Raw genomic sequence first — 18997 nt, forward strand, 5'->3', positions numbered from 1 at the left:
TGGGACTTGTAGTTCACACAGGGACCCTCCGTGGGAGGCCGAGGAACTCATTCCCAGGTCCCCAAAAAAGTATGAAGCTGGGTCCTTTCCGCCTTCTTCGGTCTCCATGGTGATGATTCCGACGAAGGCCCGGGATTTGGCAGCGGCCGGGCTTCCCCTCCTACTCCCTCCTCTTCACCATCTGCTCCACCTTCACACCTGGCCCGGAGCCGCGGCCGCCGCCTCCGCACCCGCGCCGGGGACTCTGCCGCCACAGGGTGGCGCTCGTGGACGGCTCCGCGGGCTACTCCTCCCTCAGACCCAAGAGTCCCGGTCTCCAGCCCCTCCTGCCTCAGACCCTGGGGTCGCAGCCCCCAGCCACACCCTCCCTGAGAATCCGGGGATTTCGCAAACAGGCAAAATTGCGAGACCAAGAGACCCAAGCGGGGACAAGGCGTGAAACGGGAGGCCGTGGTGGGGCAGTGACTACCGAGCCATTGGGTCCGTGGCGCCCGCCTGCCGCGCCGGCTGCTCCCTCCCAACCCCCTTGAGGGCTTATGCCACATCATGAAAATTTAATCCCAAATGCATTTGCGGCCCGACTCAGGGAGGTGGTGAGGAAAGCAGCGCACCCTCCTGGGGCTTGGATCTGGAGGGGAACTCAGCGCTGGGGAGCATGGCTGGCTGGGGTGGCGAAAGGAGCAGAGGCAGGACCTGCCTGTCCGCCAGAACCCGAGAAATAGTCTGGGTTCAATCCCCAAGGGGCAGGGCTGGCAGAGCTGGAGTAAGAGGGCGGGGCCAGCCCCCAGCAGGAGGGGATACAACTGGGGGGGGGCAGGGAAAGAACCTGGGGGGGGGGTGGAGACTGAACTCGGACAGATTCCAGGGGAAGGGGGCAAAAATTAGGGCAGGGACAGATCCCAAGGGAGGGGTGAGACCTCAAGGGGCAGGAAGAGTACTCGGGAGAGAGGGACAAACCCCAAAGGGCCATACAGATTCCAGGGTGGTTGGGAATTATGGGGCTCGCTACTGGGGTCGGGTGTGGAACTATCAGGGCTGGAACTTAGAGGGGAAAGAAATCCAGGACGAAGGAACCGGGGAGGGGGGGCATGCACCCCGAGGAGAAATAGAACTGGAAGGGGATAGAATTTTAAAAAGATGGAAACAGGTGAATGAAGTCAAGAGGGAAGAAACCGGATGAGGGAAGAACTAGAGAGGACGATGGGTGGATCGAAATGCGGGTCGGATTTCGGGGGGAGAGGGAAAGAATCCCCTGAATGAGAAAAGCACCCTCTGGATGAGGAAGTTGGAACTGAGGATGGTGCGGGATGGATGGGGATGGAAATCGGGGGGGGCGGGATGTGGAACTGGAGGGCACAGAAACTCGCAGGGGTAGGGCTGGGAGGATGAAAACGCAGGAGATGGAACCGTAGGGGACGAGAACGCAAGGACGAAATTAGGGCGAACTAAAAAGGAGAGGGAAACCTCAGGTGGACAAGAGAGCTCGGGAGGAGAGAAAAGGGATAGAAGGAGCTGGGGGGTGGGGATGGAGGACGGGGGTAGTAACTCCGGGAAGGGAGAGAATTGGGGCGATGCAACTCACGGGAGCGAGTTCAGAGCCCAGAGGCGTGGCCTTGGAATGGAAGGGCGGGGCCAGAGCGGAGCTGGAGGGCTGCGAGGGGCGGGGCCAGAGCCATATGGGCGTGGTCTGTCGTGGGTGGGCGGGGTCTCGCAGCCCCCCGCCCCGCCCCCGACGCTGAGTCCCGCTACAGCCCCTAGGCAGCCAGCACACGCAGCCTCCTTCCCCCCCGAGCGGAGCTGCGGGGCCGGCCGGGCCGGGGCGGACCCCGGGAACCCGGACGCGGCCGCCCGGGCCCGCGGGCGGGGGGATTGGCAGGGGGACCGGCGGCAGGGCAGCCACCATGGAGTTCCGTCAGGAGGAGTTTCGGAAGCTAGCGGGTCGTGCCCTCGGGAGGCTGCACCGGTGAGCGTGGTGAGGGTCCTGGGCGGGGAAGAGCCCGAGTGTCCGAGGAGGGCACACATTCCCACCTGAGCCTAGACGGACAGATGGACAGGCTATACTCATGGATGGGGGTTCCACCCATCTGTCCGGTTTTCTCCCTTCTTTTCTTCCCGTACGTACCCTCTCCCTGGTCCGGTCTCATCCATCATCTCGTTCATTTTTCTGCCCCACCCCATCCCAGACTCTTCCCGTTTTTTCCCTTGGACTGCTTATCTCCCTCTCTTTGGGTCTCTAACCCCCTTCCCCACTTTTGGGTCTCTTCTCTTCACTTCTCTTCACTCTGTCTCCTTTTGTCGGACCTCTGCCCCCTCTGTGGGTCTCTGACCCTCCCCCCCTTTCAGATGTCTGTCGCCCTCGCTCTGGGTTTTTATCCCCCACCCTGGGTGTCTCCATCTTCCTGTGTCTTCTCAGTTTCCACCTCTCAGAGAGTTTAATCTGAAGCTAAAGCGGATTGGGGCCCATTGGTCCTTGTCCTTGAGGAGAGCTAAGCTGGGAGGGGAAGCAGGGTATCCTGGGTCTCTGGAGGAGAAAGAAGTTGCAGGCCAGAAATTAGGCTCCTGGGGTATGGCAGACTTTCCAGAGGATATAGGTTAGAGGGAAGAAGGACTTCCTTTCATCCAGGGAGATGACCCCAGTGACCTGGGTGTCCCCAGGGCAGTCTGAACACCTCCCCACCCCAGCCTCTCACCCCCAACCCCATCCCTGGCTCCAAGTCAGAGAAATTACTCAGCTGCGGAGAAGCCTAAAAATATCTGGCCACAGTGCGGGGAGGAGATGGCCCCATCAGCACCATGCCCCTGCTGCCATTCTCTCGGACCCTGTCCCCTTGGCCCCGACCTCATCTTTAGTTGACCCTTTGTCCATCTCCCTAGACCATGCAAGTCCTCTGAGACAAACACTAGTCCTGCTCACTGCAGGTCACCTCCTAGCTCCATAGGTCCCCCACCCTCTAGGAACTGGAGGGATGGGAATAAGCTGGACAGAAGGGAGGGGGCAGGAGGATGATGCAGTGGGGAGGGGGGAGTGGAGATAACCTCACCCCTTCTCTTCCTAATCTTCCAGCCCCTCCCCACCCTTTTTCTCGCCTCCTTTCACGAGTTTCTCAAAATACATCAGTGCGAAGTCAGAAGAGGGAGAGAGACGTGCTGATGGAGGGGGCTGGAAGGAGGGTGGTGGCAGGAGGGATGCGTGCCTCAGGCCCCCTCCCTCAGTCCCTGCTTCTCAGTTTCTCATCTGTGTCTGGGTTTCTTTCCTCTGTGCCTTCACCTCTCCAGCTGCCTCCTGAGCCCCTGGAGACCCCAGAGCTCAGAGCTCCCACCAGGCCACGCACCAAAGAGCTGGAGTTTGAGAAGAACACTGCGTCTGAACCTTGCGGTTCACTCTGATAGTTGGACAGAGACAGGAATGCCCCATGTTGGACATAGCGCCCTGATTCCATTGAATCCTTTAGACAAAGCTGGGGAAACTGAGGCTTAGTTTGAGAAGACGGAGAAATCCATGGATAAATACAAGTGCCATCATTTTTCGAGGCTGGTTTCCTCAAGATGCAGGATCCCAGAGTGGGTGGGGAACTCTCTCAGCCCAGGAAGCAGATGTTAACCCAGAGCGACCTGGGAGGAAGGGGGATGCAGGAGAGACAGGAGCCAATGTGCCTCCTTTCAGAGAGCCAGGCCTTGGATGGGGCAATACTGGGGGCCAGGAAACCATCAGGATCCACTACGACTCTGGAGTGTGACCTTGGCCATGCTACTCCTGCTTTCTGAACCTCAGTTTTTCCTTAGGTGTATAATGGGAAGAGTACCCAGGGACATAAAGGCAGGCCTAGGGGAAACGGGGAGTGGACAGAGAACCCCAGAGGAGCAAACACAGAGGCCCAGAGAGATTGCGACACCTCCATTTTGGTGCACTGCTTCCTAAGCGCAGCTTCTCCTCCTCCAGTCCTCAGACCTGAGTTCCAGCACCCAGGAAGGGCAGGAGGACCTCCCTCCAGGCTCTCCTGTCTCTGTTCCTGTCTTCTGGGAAGCCCTTGGGCCACATCCTCCCTGGTTCTCTTATCCCAAGATGATCAGTATCACCTGGAAGTTCCCTCATTGATTGTAACCTCACATTCTACCCCTGCCCCCATTTTATAGATGGGGGATTCCGGAGCCCCTGCCACATCCCATTTACAAAGCCTTGGTCAGAGATATGACACACTGGAGTATGAACCACGGAGTATCAAATTTCAGGGGCTGCCATCACCTCTTGAGTTTCAGGGTCAAATAGCACCTGATAGCGGCCTGGGTCAAAGTCTAATCGCACTGACCAAGTCTAATCACACTGGCGGCCCATTCTGATGCGGGATGGGGGGCAGTCCCTACCACCTTGCACTTTCATTCTGGGTCATCTATTCCCACCAACCCCTGGCTTTCATTCCTCCTCCCTCCTAGGTTCTATCCACTCCCCCAGTCTCTTTCTCCAACCTCTGTTTCTTAGCCACCCCCCCGCCCCCCCAACCTCCTTAAGTTCTAGGATGGGAAGGGTGGCTGTATTCTCTCATCTCTTCCACCCGCCTCCCCCCCAGACCGTCTGGCTGTTCTTTCCTCCCCCGTCCCAGTCTCCCTCGCCTCCATCTGTTCTAGCCCCTTCCTGGGATCCAGCCCGATCCCCTGGCTGCGTACCCGCCTCAGAGAGGGGCCGCATCTCACAAATCACGTCCCCAGCTTGTCTCTCCTCTGTCCTCCGGTCTCTCCATCTTTCAGTGTCCTGGGTCTCTGCATCTATGTCTTCTCTTTCAGGTTACTGTCTCCACCCATGTTAAAGCCTCTGCTCCCCTCTCATCTCTCATCTCTGTCGCCCTCTTCCATTTGGGTCTTTCCACACCTGTTTCAGGGCACCTCTTTTTCCCAGCAGCCTCTTTCTGGGTGTGAGGTGGCTCTCCAAATACCCTCCGTCATCACAGACTCAATCCTGGTTCCAGAACGGGCGGGGGCGAGAGCCTCGCTGGGGACTGAGCCAATCCCCCTACCAGGGCCATCTGTCCCTTGCCAGGACACCACTTGCCACTCCCCCTCCCTACCCTCTAGCTGACAGCCTGAACTCAAGGTTCCCCAGGGCTGTCTGGCTGGGCTGCTGGACTCCAGGGAGCCTGACTTCTCTCCACCCTCAGGGAGTGGGCTTCCCGTGTTCAAAGGGAGTTGACTGCATGTCTGTCCCACACCTGGGTCCTGGAAACAGGGAAGGGAATGCCACAGGGGGCAGGGGAGGAGGGCGGTCGGTGTATATATAGCAGACGTGGCTGAGAAGCATCTGTTCTTTTGACACCTTTGCTGAAGCATTTCCTTAGCGCCTTTTGCTTCCTCAAATAGACTCATATATGGGAGAAGGAGCCCGAGAGAGTCTCTGGGCCTCGGGGTGGGGGCTGGGGGCAGAGGCCCTTGAATCACAAAGTGTCTAAAACTCCTGAGTTGAGAGATAACGCGGCTGGGGGAAAAGGGGATTGAGGGCTTCCACACCTGAGTCTGCAGCAGTGTGATTTCCTGGCCTGAAGGGGATGGAGAGAGGGGGTCCAGATTCCTGGATCCTGGGGGGAGATGGGAACTAGGGGCTGGACTCCTGGGGAAGGAGGGAGTGCGGGGTTAGGAGTCTTGAAAAGCCCTGGACTCCTGTGTCATGGGGAGGAGGGGGCCAGGGGCCTGGACTTAGGGAGTCTTTGACTCTTGCGGCCCTGCAGCCTTCTGGAGAAGCGGCAGGAAGGTGCAGAGACGCTGGAGCTGAGTGCTGACGGGCGCCCCGTGACGACGCAGACCCGGGACCCGCCGGTAGTGGACTGCACCTGCTTCGGTCTCCCTCGCCGCTACATTATCGCCATCATGAGCGGTCTGGGCTTCTGCATTAGCTTCGGGATCCGCTGCAACCTAGGCGTGGCCATCGTCTCCATGGTCAACAACAGCACGACCCACCGCGGGGGCCACGTGGTGGTGCAGGTAGTTGGGGGCGTGGCCCGGCGCGCGGGGCCCACCTGCCCACTCCCGCTGATGATGTCACGTTCCGCCGGGCGAGGCCCCCCGCCGAGCCCCTTCCAACTCCAGCTTGAGCATCCCCGCGCAACTGTGCGCCCACCTGGCTCTCCTCCGCCTCACGGCTCTCCCCTTCCTAAGCCCGGCCCTGATCTAAATGAAGCTCCGCCCCTGTTTATTTCAGGTCCCTGATTTCCAAATGCAGACTCTGCCCTGGTATTAGAGTTCCTACGTGCTGCCCCTGTTCCATTGTAGGCCTCCTAGCAACTTTGCTCCATCTGCCACCCACGCCTGTCCCGGTGTTACATCCTAATCCCAGTCCCCTCGCAGGCTCCACCCTGAATTTTGATCCGGGCTTTTCTGAAGTTTAGTCGCTGCTAAATCCTGCTTCATCTGCTCTGGACTTTACCTAAAGCCCACCTTATCTCAGACTTTCTCCCTATTTTTAATTATTATTTTTTTAAAGATATAAAAATTTTAAGTAACCTTTACGCCCAAGGTGGGGCTCAAACTTACAACCCCGAAATCAAGAGTTGCATGCTCTACCGACTGAGCCACCTAGGCTTCCCACTTTCTCCTTATTTTAATTCCGTGTAGGCGGTGCCCTTGCCTCAGGAAAAATGTCTGATTTAGGCACTGGCCTACCTTGCCCCTTTGGCTGCTTCCTGTCCCTGACTAGACCCCACCCAGTCACTCCGCAAACAGGTGATAAGTTGGTTAAGAGAAGTAAGTGGAGACAGAGTCCCCACCCTATTGATGGGCCCCTCCACATTCAAAGAAGGGGCACCGATGCAAGGAAGCAGGCAGAGCTAGGCTTTTAGGCAGCGACAGGCCCCGTTGCTAGGGTAGGACAGCCCTGGCAGCCTGGGTGAGCAGAATAGGGAGGACGACTTGGCAGGGGTTTGGGCGCAAGAGGGGTCCTTGTTGTTGATTGGCTGAGGGCTGAAATATCTTTGCGCTGATTGGTGGAGGGGTAGAGCCTGGGGTCCGGCCGCTGGATTGATGTGCCTTTTGGCCCGCAGAAAGCTCAATTTAACTGGGATCCAGAGACTGTTGGCCTCATACACGGCTCCTTTTTCTGGGGCTACATTGTCACCCAGATTCCTGGAGGATTTATCTGCCAAAAATTCGCAGCCAACAGGTACAGGGCTGGGGTCCCGAGGTGGGCGGGAGCTACAAGTGTGTGGGTAGACTACAGGTGTGGCCTGGCATTTCGTGGCCGCCTGGGAGGGAGAAGTGGGAGGAGCCTGAGTTCGGGGGCGGGGTCTTAGAGAAAGGCGGGACTTGTGGTTGTGGAAGGTAAGAGATACAAAGGTGGGGGCAGGGGTCCTGGGGAAACACAAGGCCTGGCCCACTGTGGGCAGAAAGAACAGAATCCTAGCTCTGGCGGGATAGCTGGACCCTGTTATCGTACTATGGACTCTTCCCACCAGGGTTTTCGGCTTTGCTATTGTGGCCACATCCACTCTAAACATGCTGATCCCCTCGGCTGCACGAGTCCATTATGGCTGTGTCATCTTCGTGAGGATCCTGCAGGGGTTGGTAGAGGTAAAGCCCTGCTCCATATGATCCTGTGCCTATTCTGACTCAGCCTCTTCTCGTTGACTTTGGTTTTCTCCTTCCTAGGGGGTCACGTACCCTGCCTGCCACGGCATCTGGAGCAAATGGGCCCCGCCCTTAGAGCGGAGTCGCTTGGCAACAACAGCCTTTTGCGGTGAGAGGAAGGGGCTGGGATCCAGACTTGCGGGTCTAAGGGAGGAGGGACCCTGACCTGTACTTCTATGTCCCAGAATGGCAGGGGCTGGGAGGCCGCGTTCCCGGATCTGAGAATAGATGAGCCTGTTCTGCATCTTGCGTCCTCCCTCGCAGGTTCCTATGCTGGGGCGGTGGTCGCAATGCCCCTCGCCGGGGTCCTGGTGCAGTACTCAGGATGGAGCTCTGTGTTCTACGTCTACGGTGAGGGGCCCTGACGCCTGGGTCCGGGTGGCGCTGGGGCGGAGCGAGGCCGGTCGTCACCTCGCTTTCATCCCCCTCCTGACCCCCCCCCCCCCAGGCAGCTTCGGGATCTTTTGGTACCTGTTTTGGCTGCTCGTCTCCTATGAGTCCCCGGCTCTGCACCCCAGCATCTCCGAAGAGGAGCGCAAGTATATCGAGGACGCCATCGGCGAGAGCGCCAAACTCATGAACCCAGTCACGGTCAGGGCCCAAGCCCGCCGGGGGTGGGTGGTGGGGTAAGGAAAGATATCCAGGCAGGGAGGCAGGAGAAAAGGGGGCTCCGAACCTCCACAGTGTGTAGATGGTGGTGGGTTCCTGTGGACTCTCAGAGGAGACAGGATGGGGATGCGCAGTGGGCGGGGCTAGAATCCAGGAGGCGGAGCTAAAGCCCGGGGCGGGGTGGGGGGGGACGGATTAGCAGGTGCTGAGGGCAGGGATAGGTCGCGAAGTGCCCAGAACCACTATGGGGCGTGGTTAAACCAGCAGAATCGGGATTAGAATGTGGGGAGTTTGCTTAGACCTTTGGGTGAGTGAGGCTGGAATTAGGGGGCATAATAGAACGGAAAGAGATTTCTGGGCTCACATTGACGGGTATCTGAGGGTCATCGCGGGGTCCGGACCCTTGCAGCCCTAAAGTGTCACCGTGAGGTTGGAAATCCTGGGTCTCTGTGGGATTATAATTGAGTCCCTGAAGGGACGAGGAGAGCGCCCCCCCCCCCCCCGTCTGTATTTTAGCGGCCTCTCCTCTCCATTCCCCGCCCTGCAGAAGTTTAACACACCCTGGCGGCGCTTCTTCACGTCCATGCCAGTCTATGCCATCATCGTGGCTAACTTCTGCCGCAGTTGGACGTTCTACCTACTCCTTATCTCCCAGCCCGCCTACTTCGAAGAGGTGTTCGGCTTCGAGATCAGCAAGGTGGGGCCCGGGAAGGGAAGGCAGGGGGCGCTGCAGGGGGAGATGGAGCAGGCGGGCCTGGATCCCAAGAGGTTGGAACGGGGGACAGGGAGGAGCCAGAGGTGCACGAGCAGTGTGGAGAGGCCCGGCCGGCAGCCTCCGAGCCTCGCTCTGTACTCTCCTGGTGCAGGTGGGCCTGGTGTCAGCGTTGCCCCACTTGGTCATGACCATCATCGTGCCCATCGGCGGCCAGATCGCGGACTTCCTGAGGAGCCGCCGAATCATGTCCACCACTAACGTGCGCAAGTTGATGAACTGCGGAGGTGAGTGGGGCGGGGCCGCGAGCCGGTTACGGGGCAGCCGGGCTGTGCGGCAGGACCCTGGGAGGACTGAGATGAGGTCAGGGGCGTGTCCAAAAAGGCGGAGCCGGGTTGAGGCGGTAGTGGATGGAATGGTCTCCCGCTGCCCTCTCGAGGCCCGCAGGGTGGAAGGGCAAGGTGGGTGTGACGATCCGAGTGGGGCACCAGCGAGACCAAATTGGGCCTGGCAGGGCGGGGCCTACACGCGACTGGGAGCAGCGGGACCAGAACTAGGTAATCTAGAGGGGCTGTGCGAGGGGGGCACCCGGAGAGAAGAGGTCTGGGTGGCGCGGTGACTAATCAATGAGAACCGAGGGAAGGTGCGTATGGTGCAAGGGTGGGGCTCGGACCCTGCGTCTTCAGGGCCCGGCTTCATCAGGGAGTGGGGCCAAGGAGAGCCCAGCCGGGGCGGTGGGGACTCTTGTGCGCACGTGGTCAAGGACGTTAGGGAGGATTAGGGAGGTGAGGGTCGGGGTTAGGGCGGGCGCGGGCAGAATGAGGGATTGGGCAGGCTGAACCCGCACCAAGCCAGGGACAGGTGTGGGGGGGCGGCCTGGGCGGATGGAGGCGGGCAGGAGAGGCGGTGTGGGGCGGCCGGCGCTCAGACGACACGGTCGCCCGGCCCTCGGCAGGCTTCGGCATGGAAGCCACGCTGCTGCTGGTGGTCGGCTACTCGCACTCCAAGGGCGTGGCCATCTCCTTCCTGGTCCTCGCGGTGGGCTTCAGCGGCTTCGCCATCTCTGGTGAGAACCGCCTCCGCGCTTGGCGGACTCTGGACAGCTCTGTGGGGAACTTCCTGGCTCAGGAAGGTGGCCTGGAAAGAGCGGGAGGGACGGGGGTGGGGGTGGGGTTTGCGATGGGGGGAGGAGGAGCGGCTCTGCAGGAGTCACTCGAGGGAGGCTCAGTCGGAGTGTCGCCTTCTGACTTGCCTCGCCAGGGTTCAACGTGAACCACCTGGACATCGCGCCGCGCTACGCCAGCATCCTCATGGGCATCTCCAACGGCGTGGGCACGTTGTCCGGCATGGTGTGCCCCATCATCGTGGGGGCCATGACCAAACACAAGGTCCGTGCGCTGGCCCCGACCGGCTCGCCCTCCCAGTTTGGGCTTCACCCTCGCTGGCCTCCATCCCTGCCCTCTCCTGATCTCTTTCTGCTTCTCTCTGGACCTGTCTCCCTTGCTCTGCACTCAGTTTCTCGCTCCACCTTCTGTTTCTCTGTCCTCTGACTTCACTTCCCCCCTGTCCCCCCCTCCGCAGACTCGGGAGGAGTGGCAGTACGTCTTCCTAATCGCTTCCCTGGTGCACTATGGGGGTGTCATCTTCTACGGGGTCTTCGCTTCTGGAGAGAAGCAGCCGTGGGCCGAGCCTGAGGAGATGAGTGAGGAGAAGTGTGGCTTCGTTGGCCACGACCAGCTGGCTGGCAGCGATGAAAGCGATATGGAGGATGAGGCTGAGCCTCCTGGGGCTCCCCCCGCTCCCCCTCCTTCCTATGGGGCCACACACAGCACAGTCCAGCCCCCAAGACCCCCACCCCCTGTCCGGGACTACTGACCATGTGCCTCCCACTGAATGGCAGTTTCCAGGACCTCCATTCCACACATCACTGGCCTGAGTGGCTGTCAAGGAATCCCAGTTCTCTCTGTCCTGCTGCAGGCCTAAGAAGCACTCGCCCTCTTCCCCAGTGCTGTCAAATCCTCTTTCCTTCCCGATCACCTCTCAGGGGTAGTGAAGCTGCAGACTGGCAGTTTCGAGAATACCCAAATTCTCCTAAAGATTTTCCTTCTCCACTTGTTCTGCCTCAGTGGTTTCAAATCTCTCCTTTCAGGGCTTTATTTGGATGGACAGTTCAATCTTTTACTCTCTTGTGGTTTTGAGGCACCCTTCCGTCACCCTCTCCTTGAACCCCTGGGACTCTCGGGCTAACCCCTGAGACCACTCAGCCTTCCTCGCCTTTCAGAAGAAACATTCAAGGTCTTCCTCTAGAAATGACAAACCTCTCCTGATTCCATTTTGCATTTCCCAGGTTGGTTTAACCAACTGTCCATCCCTGCCATTCTAGGGATCGATTTTCACCAGCGTTTCTGAGGGAGAATGGCAGTTTCAAGACAACCCCCCCACCCCGCCCCACCTCCCCCGCCCCTTCCCTCCACCAGCAGATGCTGCTGAAGCACCAAATTTCCCAAGACCTTCTCCCTAGCTTAGCACAATGTCTAGGGAAACCAGACGGTGGTTTTAACATTATGCCTCTTTCCACCCCCATGCACTTTTTCTGACACGTTTTCAGGTCTGAATAGTGGCTGCTCAAGTCCATTAACTCAATGGTGTGAAGCCACCATTATTGAACTTCCCCGTGGTGGTTTCAAGATGCCCCTCTTCCCCCTAATTCCTTGCACTTTATTCTCCTGGGTGGTTCCGAACTACTCTTGTTTTCTCAGTGGCCATTTGTTGTGTCCCTCAGGGGCTAAATGACTCAAAATCTGGGATCCTTCCCCCTCTCAGACTCCCTTGTTTCGACTAAGAATTTGGGGAGCATATGCAGGAGGAGTCACAGAATCCCAGGAAAGGGAATGGGGCTGGGGGAGAGGGATGTTTTTCCCTGGAGCAGGGTTGTGTCTTTGTGTCTCTGTGACTGTAAATCCTGCCCTGCCCCACTCCCAATAAAATGCTTTGGTGTACAGACTCAGTCGTCATTGGCGGTGGCCGTCACAGGAGCCTGGGCCCCCAGCTCCCTCCTCCCTGGGCCCCAAAGTCCTAAGACCCCCGCCCCCTCCTCTCCCAGGACGCAAGCCAGAGTAGGGGCCCAGCCGTGGGAACACTTGATTTATTCGGCCTCAAACGGTGTTCTCCGGTCACAGCGAAAGCGTCTTGGTGTGTTGGACCTCCTATCCAAGAGGACTAACTATGTAGCATAGCATGCCAGGAGGACAGGACCTCTGGGTCCTTCCTCCGTCTGGGGATGGCGCAGGTCTGGCAGGACGCGAGTGGGGCTTACACGAAGTTGTTGGGTAGCGTGGCGGGGGAGAGCGGCTCCAGGCTCTGGGGGCGGTTTCCGCGGGGCGGCGGGGGCAGCTTGGGTGGCAGCGGGGGAGTGGGTGGCGGCTGTTTGGTGGCGATGTGTGAAGGGACCCAGGCATCCGGGGCATAAAAATAGAGGTCGTAGGGGTCCTTCGGGGCTTCCAAGTGCATAACTGTGGGAGCAAAGGAGCGAGGTCATCCCCAGGCTGACCCGGGCCTGTTCCCTGTGCTGCGTCGCTGGCCAATGAGGAGGCGGGAAGGAGGGTTCCGACCGCTCATTGGAAAGGGGTTTTCAAATCAAAGGGCGAGGCACCCAGAACCGGAGGGGGCGTGGCTTCCGGGCCACGGGGCGTGGCCTGCCACGGAGGGGCGTGGCGTAGGACTCCACGAGGAGGGGAAGGGGCGGGGCTTTGGGGGACCCTCCGCTCTCCAGCTGTTGCAATTCCCAGCAGGGCTGGAGGCGGCGCTGGACCGCTTCGAGGGATTTCGGAGAACTGGGGGAAGGATCATGGAGGGATCCCGGCTTCTATTGACCTTGGATGGAGGACCTGTACTTTTTGGCAGGGCGCCCTAAGGTGCCAGGCGAAACAGCGTTAAGGAAACACGCAGTCATTCAAGGGGAGGGACGTTGTGAGGGTCGCTCACCCGGTTCATCTCCGTCGTTTGGAAGGCGGTGGTGTGCGAAGGGCCGGTGTCGAGCCGCCCGGCGGTAGAGACACCACAGCAGCAGGAAGATGCCGATCAGCAGTCCGGTCCCAGCGAGGAATAGGCACAGGGCCCCGCCCGCCGCGCCCCGGGGGCGCCCCACCAGGGTCACGCCTGAAGGACGAGGGCCCAGGAATTGAGCAATCTAAACTCCCAGCCCCGTCTTCCCGAGACCCAAGAACTCGGCCCCCACTCCTTCCACTCTCAGACCCCACATGACAGCCGTCAGCACCCTCCTGCCTCGGACTAAGGAGCGGGGTCTGCAGTCCGCCCTCCCGGAGACCCAGGAGCCCCGACCCCAGCCCCCTCCACTCTCAGACCCAGGAGTCCAGGACCCCCAGCCTCCTCCTCCCTCAGACCCAGGAGTCCGGGTCCTGGCCCCTCACCAGTCTCCTCCACTCGTTCCACCACGATGATAGTGCTGACTCTGTCACCTCGGCTGCGCCGCTGGGGGGCCCGTGGAGTGGCAGGGGCCGGCCAACTGGGGGACCCCAGTGGAGCAGGGGGGCCCGCAATCCGGGCTGAGGGAAAAAAGGCGTCAGGCCCTTTAGAGCTAGAATTTGGGGAGGCCTTTGGCTCAACTGCCTCAGGAGAATCTGAGGTGGGCAATTTAAGGGAGTCAGGCTGGGTGACTGCAGAGGTTTCTGATTTGGGACTCAAGGACAGCTCATCTAGGGCAGATGTTTTGTCCTTGAAAGATGTAGTCATTTCTGGTTGAGGACTGGCAGAGATCTCAGGGTCAGAGGTCATGGGATTGTCTGTTGCATCTTGGTAGTGGGTTGTGGGGGATTCTGTTTGGGGAATTTTAGTGGGGCTGGGGTTATGGGTTACATGGGATTCTGGGTGGGGGATTTCAGTAGACTCCAGGTGGAGAGTCTGGAGAAATTCAGAGATTGGGATTTCAGTGATGTTAGGATTATGGGTTTGTGGAGATTTAGGGTGAAGAATCTTGGTGGGGTCAAGATGTGGGGTCTCAGGGACTTCTGCATGTGGGATTTTGGTAGAATTAAGTTTGGGAATCTCTGAGGATTCTTGGTGTGAAGTTTGGGTAGGGTCAGGGCTTGGGGTCTCAGGAAATTCTGGGCGTGAGGTTTTGGAGGGATTAGTTTTGAGGGTCTCAGGGGATTCTGAGTGTGGAATATCAGTCGGGTCAAGTTTGGGGATCTCAGAAGGTTCTAGAAGGGTCATTTTGGAGGGGCTAATTTTGGGGGTCTCCAGAGAGTCTGCTATTGAGGTGCTGAGTGAGTTAGATTTAGGGCTCTCAGAAGACTCTGGGTGTGGGATTTCTCCGAGGTCATGGTTGGTAGTCTCAGTGAAGTCCAGGCGGGAAGGCTCAGGGGAAACGGCATGAGGTGATTTGGAGGGCTCAGGATAAGCAGTCGCAAGAGAATCAGGGTTAGGCCGGTCTTGAGTGGAATTCTCAGAAGCAGGAGCGGAGGTCTGAGAAGGGTGGCCCATCTCTGGGAAGTCGGGGACTGTAAGCGGCGAGGCCGAAGGGTCAGCCTTGGAACCCAGCCAGGCGAGGAGGAAGACGAGGAGGAGGAAGATCGGGCCGAGGGATTTCATAGCTCTGGGAGACGTTTATAGCTGCGGGGGAGCGGGAAGGAAGGGGTTAAGGTTGGAAGCCTCCCGGGAATCCTCCCCGAGCCCCGAGGCCACGCCCACGCCCGGAGGCCACGCCCACTGGTCCCCAGGTGGGCCACAATCCTGCCCAGAATGGCGCCCGGGAAAGGAGGGGAACCCAGCTGCAATACCCTGAAGGCCGTAGCTAAGGGGGACTGAGGCGCGGGGCTTCTTGGGAGCCGTAGTTAATTTCTTTATCTGTTTCCCCGAGGGGGGGTCCCAGAAAAATTGGGAAAGACCGACCTCTCCTAGCTCTCAGACCTCCCCCACTTCTATTGCAGAGGGTGTAGACCTCCAAGAGGACACAGGAGCCCTTCCTCTCTGAGGGCTCCGTGGACCCCTTCCCTGTACAGTTGTTTACACCAGAGGAGGTTCAGAAGGAATGACTGGGGGCTGGGGCCCTGAAATGCCTTAATCTGAGGGAGAAGGGAGACTCCTGGGACCAGGGCGAGAAGGCTGCTGGGGGTTCACCCCAGTTTCCAGAGGGTGGAGGGTACTGTGGGTCTAAATTCCCGGTTCCTTTGAGAGGAGAGGCCTGATGGCTCAGATGCCTCGAATTTCTCGAGGGAGCAAGCTTAGGGGGGCTGGATTACAGGGGAGGAAGGAGACCGGAGGCTTGAACTCTAGAGAACTGGGCATTCTGACTCTTGGGTCCTCAGCAGATAGCAGAGTGGGGTTCTGGATTCCTCTGCCTGGAGAGCAACTGTGGGGCAGGACTCTGGTCCCTCTGTTTATTGAGGATGGAGCTGAGATCCTAGGCTCCTATGACTGGTCTGGGGCAGAGACACCTCCATCTGTGCTGAGGTGGAGGTGGGGGTGGCAGATATCTGGATAGGACAAGGTCACTTGGGGCCTGGGGTCTCTTACCTGCTCAGTGAGGTCCAAGATAACAGCAGGTGAACAGAGCTGGACGCAGAGATCGATGAACGCTGCAGAATGGCTCCGGGCGGGGCGGCAGGAGGTAGGGTCCCAGGGGTGCAGGTGACCAGGTGACGCACCTGACCCTCTCCCTGGGGATCCTGGGAGCCTGGCTACAAGCTTGTGCTCTTAAAGGGACAGAGATAAAGAACATCATCTCTGGAATGGGGGAGGGAGTTAGGGATTGGATCATATCTATTTGGTGGAGGGATGTGGCCCAACCAAGCTCTCTTTTCTTTGAAACCAGGGGTCCGGGGGTACCTGGGTGGCTCAGTCGGTTAATCGGCTGTCTTAGGCTCGTGTCATGATCCTGGGGTCCTAGGATTGAGCCCTGAGTCTGGTTCCCTGCTCAGCGGGAGCCTGCTTCTCCCTCTCCCTCTGCTGCTCCTCTTGCTTGAACTCTCTGTCAAATAAATAAAATCTTTAAAAAAGAAAAGAAGAGAAAAGAAAAGAAACCAGGAGTCCAAAGCTATCTGCCATCTCCTCCATGCAAACCCAAGGGTCTAGATCCCTGATGCCCTCTTACTTCCAGATCCAGGAATCTGGGCCTCCAGGTCTCTTCCTCGGATCCAGGAACCCAGGTTCCCAGGCCCCTCCTCTCTGGGGAACTAGGAGTCCAGGGCCATGTCTTGCCAGTCACACTCAGATTGCTACTGGCCCTTGGTACTTCCTAACCTTGGCCTACCTCCCTCGCAGTGTGGAGAACACCCTCCTCAGAGCCAGTGTCAGGTGGATGGGCCTTCACAACACCACCAAACTCCTCCCCTGGAAGCCTTAGACCCTCCACAAGGTAGCTTGGGGGCCTGGGTCTGTCTCTCCCCTCTTTGCAGTCTTGTCCGCCACTTTATTTGCCTTCACCCCCCTACCCCTGTGCCCCATATCCTTTGCCTTCTCCTGCATTCCCCCCCTTCCATCTCTCACTCTTATCTTTCTGGTTCCCTGCTGCCTGGATTAATCTCTGGGCATCGCTGTGCTGGCTGTCTGTTCTATCTCAGGTCTTTCTCAGAGCCTCCTCCCTCCATCTCTAGCTGGTTCTTTCTCTTCTTCCCCACTCCTCTCTTTCCTTCCTCTTCTTTCCTTCTTCCTCTCTTGCTCCCATTCTTCCGCTGGGCCCTTTCCTCTGTCACTCTTTGTCCTTCCCTCTCGTGGTTACTTCATCTGTGTGTCTCTGCTTCTCCCCGACAGTCCCTCTTCTGTTGCTTTCTCTCTTTCTCTGTGTCTCTGGCTTCTGCTCTGCCGGTCCCTCTGCCGGTCTCTATTTTTATCCCTCTGACACACCTCCTGTCCACTTTGTCTGTCTGTCTCTCCCCCTCTGCTTCCCCTCGGGTCCCTGCTCCTGGTCCCAATTAGTTGGTGGCTGCCAAGGCAGAGGCAGGGCCCCCACTCCGGGCTCCTCATTACCGCTGGCGGCTCCTAATGAGCCTGGTTGGGGGGGGGGCCGACCCGGCGCCCCCAGCCCCCTGGTCTGCGTCACTGCCCGCTGCGGGGGCTGTGGAGACGATATAAGGGGGCTGCAGCCTGGCGGGCCGAGCCCACTGCGCGATAGCCGGCCCTGCAAGCGGGCGCAGGAGGTGGGTGGGGGTGGGGTCTGGGGTCCGGGGCCAGGTCGTGGGCCTCACTGAGCTCTTCTCTGTCTTTCCACAGGTGATGGAGACCCGCCAGGTGCCCAGGAGCCCCCGGATGCGGCTGCTGCTGCTGCTGCTGCTACTGCTGGTGCCCTGGGGCCACCGCTCAGCCTCAGGAGTCGCCCTGCCCCCCGCTGGGGTCCTCAGGTACGTGCCGCGCCCCGGGACACCCAGGGAGGGGCGGGGATCCGGAGAGAGACCCAAAGAGAGACGGGGCCCAGAGACGAGAGAGAGAGAGAGAGAGAGAGAGAGAGAGAGAGAGAGAGAGAAAGAACCAGGGGTAGAGAGCGGTGGAGTGTGGGCAGGGGATCCGCACGGGAAAAAGGTGCAAAAAGATCCCGAGAAGGGCGTTGAGAGATTTGAAAGGAGCCTAAGCAGCCGTGGACTCGTTCCTTGAGCAAAGTTTATTGGGTCCTTCGTGGGTGTCGGGCCGCGCGCTTAGCGTTGCGGGGGACGCCTGCCTCGGGGAGCTTCGAGCCGGGTGAACAGAGACTCGTGCAGAGGGAGACGGGGTGGGGTGGTGATGGTGAGGACAGTCACCGAGCCACTCTGCAGCCGGCGCAGGGACAGGGCTGCGAGTTAGACCGTGGGGGTGGGGTACAGGTGGCGGCGGGCGGGCGGGACCCGCGGTGACCGCATCTCTCCGTCTCCTCGCAGCCTCCGCGCCCCCGGCCGGGCCTGGGCGGGACCGGCCACCCCGCTGTCGCGGCGGAGCCTGGCGCTGGCGGACGACGCGGCCTTCCGGGAGCGCGCGCGGCTGCTGGCCGCCCTCGAGCGCCGCCACTGGCTGAACTCGTACATGCACAAGCTGCTGGTGCTGGACGCGCGCTGAGCGCCGCGCTCGCCTCCCCTCAATAAAGATCCTACCCTAGCGCTCGGGGCTCCGCCTCCTTCCTGCGCCCCGGGGCGGGGTGTGTGTGTGCGGGATCCAGGGGCGGGGCTTGCGTCGCCACTACCGCGTCTCTCGTTCCCTCAGTTCCCTCTCTCGAGATATTCTCTCCTCATCCCATTTTTTCCCAATTATCTTTCCCTCCCTACACTCGTATTCTGCGTTTCTGCTCTGCGCCCCCTCCATGCCCCAGCACTGTCCCCTCCGCTCACTCCGTGCCTCTGTCCCTCCCCACCCTCACCTCTGCTCCAACCCCACCTGCGGGTCTCTGTCCTCCTCTCTGGGTTTCTCTGCAACCAAGTCTCAGTTTCCCCGAGTCTCTGTCCCCTTCTCTGTGTCTCTGTCCCTCTCTGGGTGTCTGTTTGCCTTCTCTCTGAGTCTCTGAAACTTCTCTTTCCACCCTCCTGGCTTCCTAACCCTCTGCTTCCTCTCTCTACTTTTCTTTCTGCCTCTGAAACTCTTTCTTCCATTCTTTTTTTTTTTTAAAGATTTTATTTATTAATAAGAGACAGAGAGAGGGAGAGGCAGAGGGAGAAGCAAAGGGAGAAGCAGGCTCCATGCAGGAAGCCTGACGTGGGACTCGATCCCGGGACTCCAGGATCACACTCTGGGCTGAAGGCAGGCGCTAAACCGCTGAGCCACCCAGGGATCCCCAACCTTCCTTCCATTCTTAATCACTTTCTTTTTTTCTCTGATTCCCTCATGTCTTTTCTTTTGTTGTTTCCCTCTCCCTCTTCCAGCTCTCATTTTCTCCGAATTTCGCCGTTTGCACTGTTCTCACTTCCCAACTTCTCTCTGCGTCGAAAGATGAGTGTGTGTGTGTGTGTGTGTGTGCGCGCGGGTGACTCTAGGGTGAGATATAACTGCCATTCAAACCGTGTTACCCCGAACCTAGCTGTGTGGTATTGGGAAGGGCTGCTTAACCTCTGAGCCCTTTTTTACCCCCGCATCTGTGGATTAACCCAGATGCAC

The 18997-nt window shown here is 59.0% G+C and overlaps 3 protein-coding genes across 3 annotated transcripts; 2 read left to right on the plus strand and 1 right to left on the minus strand.

Moving 5' to 3' along the window:
- The first annotated feature begins 1751 nt into the window (after positions 1-1751).
- Positions 1752-11929, plus strand: SLC17A7 (solute carrier family 17 member 7). Its single transcript, XM_077845440.1, has 12 exons — positions 1752-1963; positions 5715-5967; positions 7023-7141; positions 7434-7548; positions 7627-7714; positions 7870-7956; positions 8054-8196; positions 8762-8911; positions 9081-9213; positions 9882-9992; positions 10187-10314; positions 10508-11929. The coding sequence occupies exons 1-12, from the start codon at positions 1902-1904 to the stop codon at positions 10799-10801; spliced, it is 1683 nt and encodes a 560-aa protein (XP_077701566.1). The 5' UTR covers positions 1752-1901; the 3' UTR covers positions 10802-11929.
- Positions 11930-12055: 126 nt separating this feature from the next.
- Positions 12056-15905, minus strand: GFY (golgi associated olfactory signaling regulator). Its single transcript, XM_077845448.1, has 5 exons — positions 15773-15905; positions 15461-15639; positions 13357-14557; positions 12911-13084; positions 12056-12438 (listed from the first exon to the last, which is right to left on the minus strand). The coding sequence occupies exons 3-5, from the start codon at positions 14534-14536 to the stop codon at positions 12239-12241; spliced, it is 1554 nt and encodes a 517-aa protein (XP_077701574.1). The 5' UTR covers positions 14537-14557; positions 15461-15639; positions 15773-15905; the 3' UTR covers positions 12056-12238.
- An 81-nt stretch (positions 15906-15986) lies between these two features.
- Positions 15987-17992, plus strand: PTH2 (parathyroid hormone 2). Its single transcript, XM_077845461.1, has 3 exons — positions 15987-16301; positions 17156-17283; positions 17794-17992. The coding sequence occupies exons 2-3, from the start codon at positions 17159-17161 to the stop codon at positions 17966-17968; spliced, it is 300 nt and encodes a 99-aa protein (XP_077701587.1). The 5' UTR covers positions 15987-16301; positions 17156-17158; the 3' UTR covers positions 17969-17992.
- The last annotated feature ends 1005 nt before the right edge of the window (positions 17993-18997 follow it).

Source organism: Canis aureus, chromosome 1 (assembly GCF_053574225.1).
Source record: "Canis aureus isolate CA01 chromosome 1, VMU_Caureus_v.1.0, whole genome shotgun sequence".
Lineage (NCBI taxonomy): Eukaryota > Metazoa > Chordata > Mammalia > Carnivora > Canidae > Canis > Canis aureus.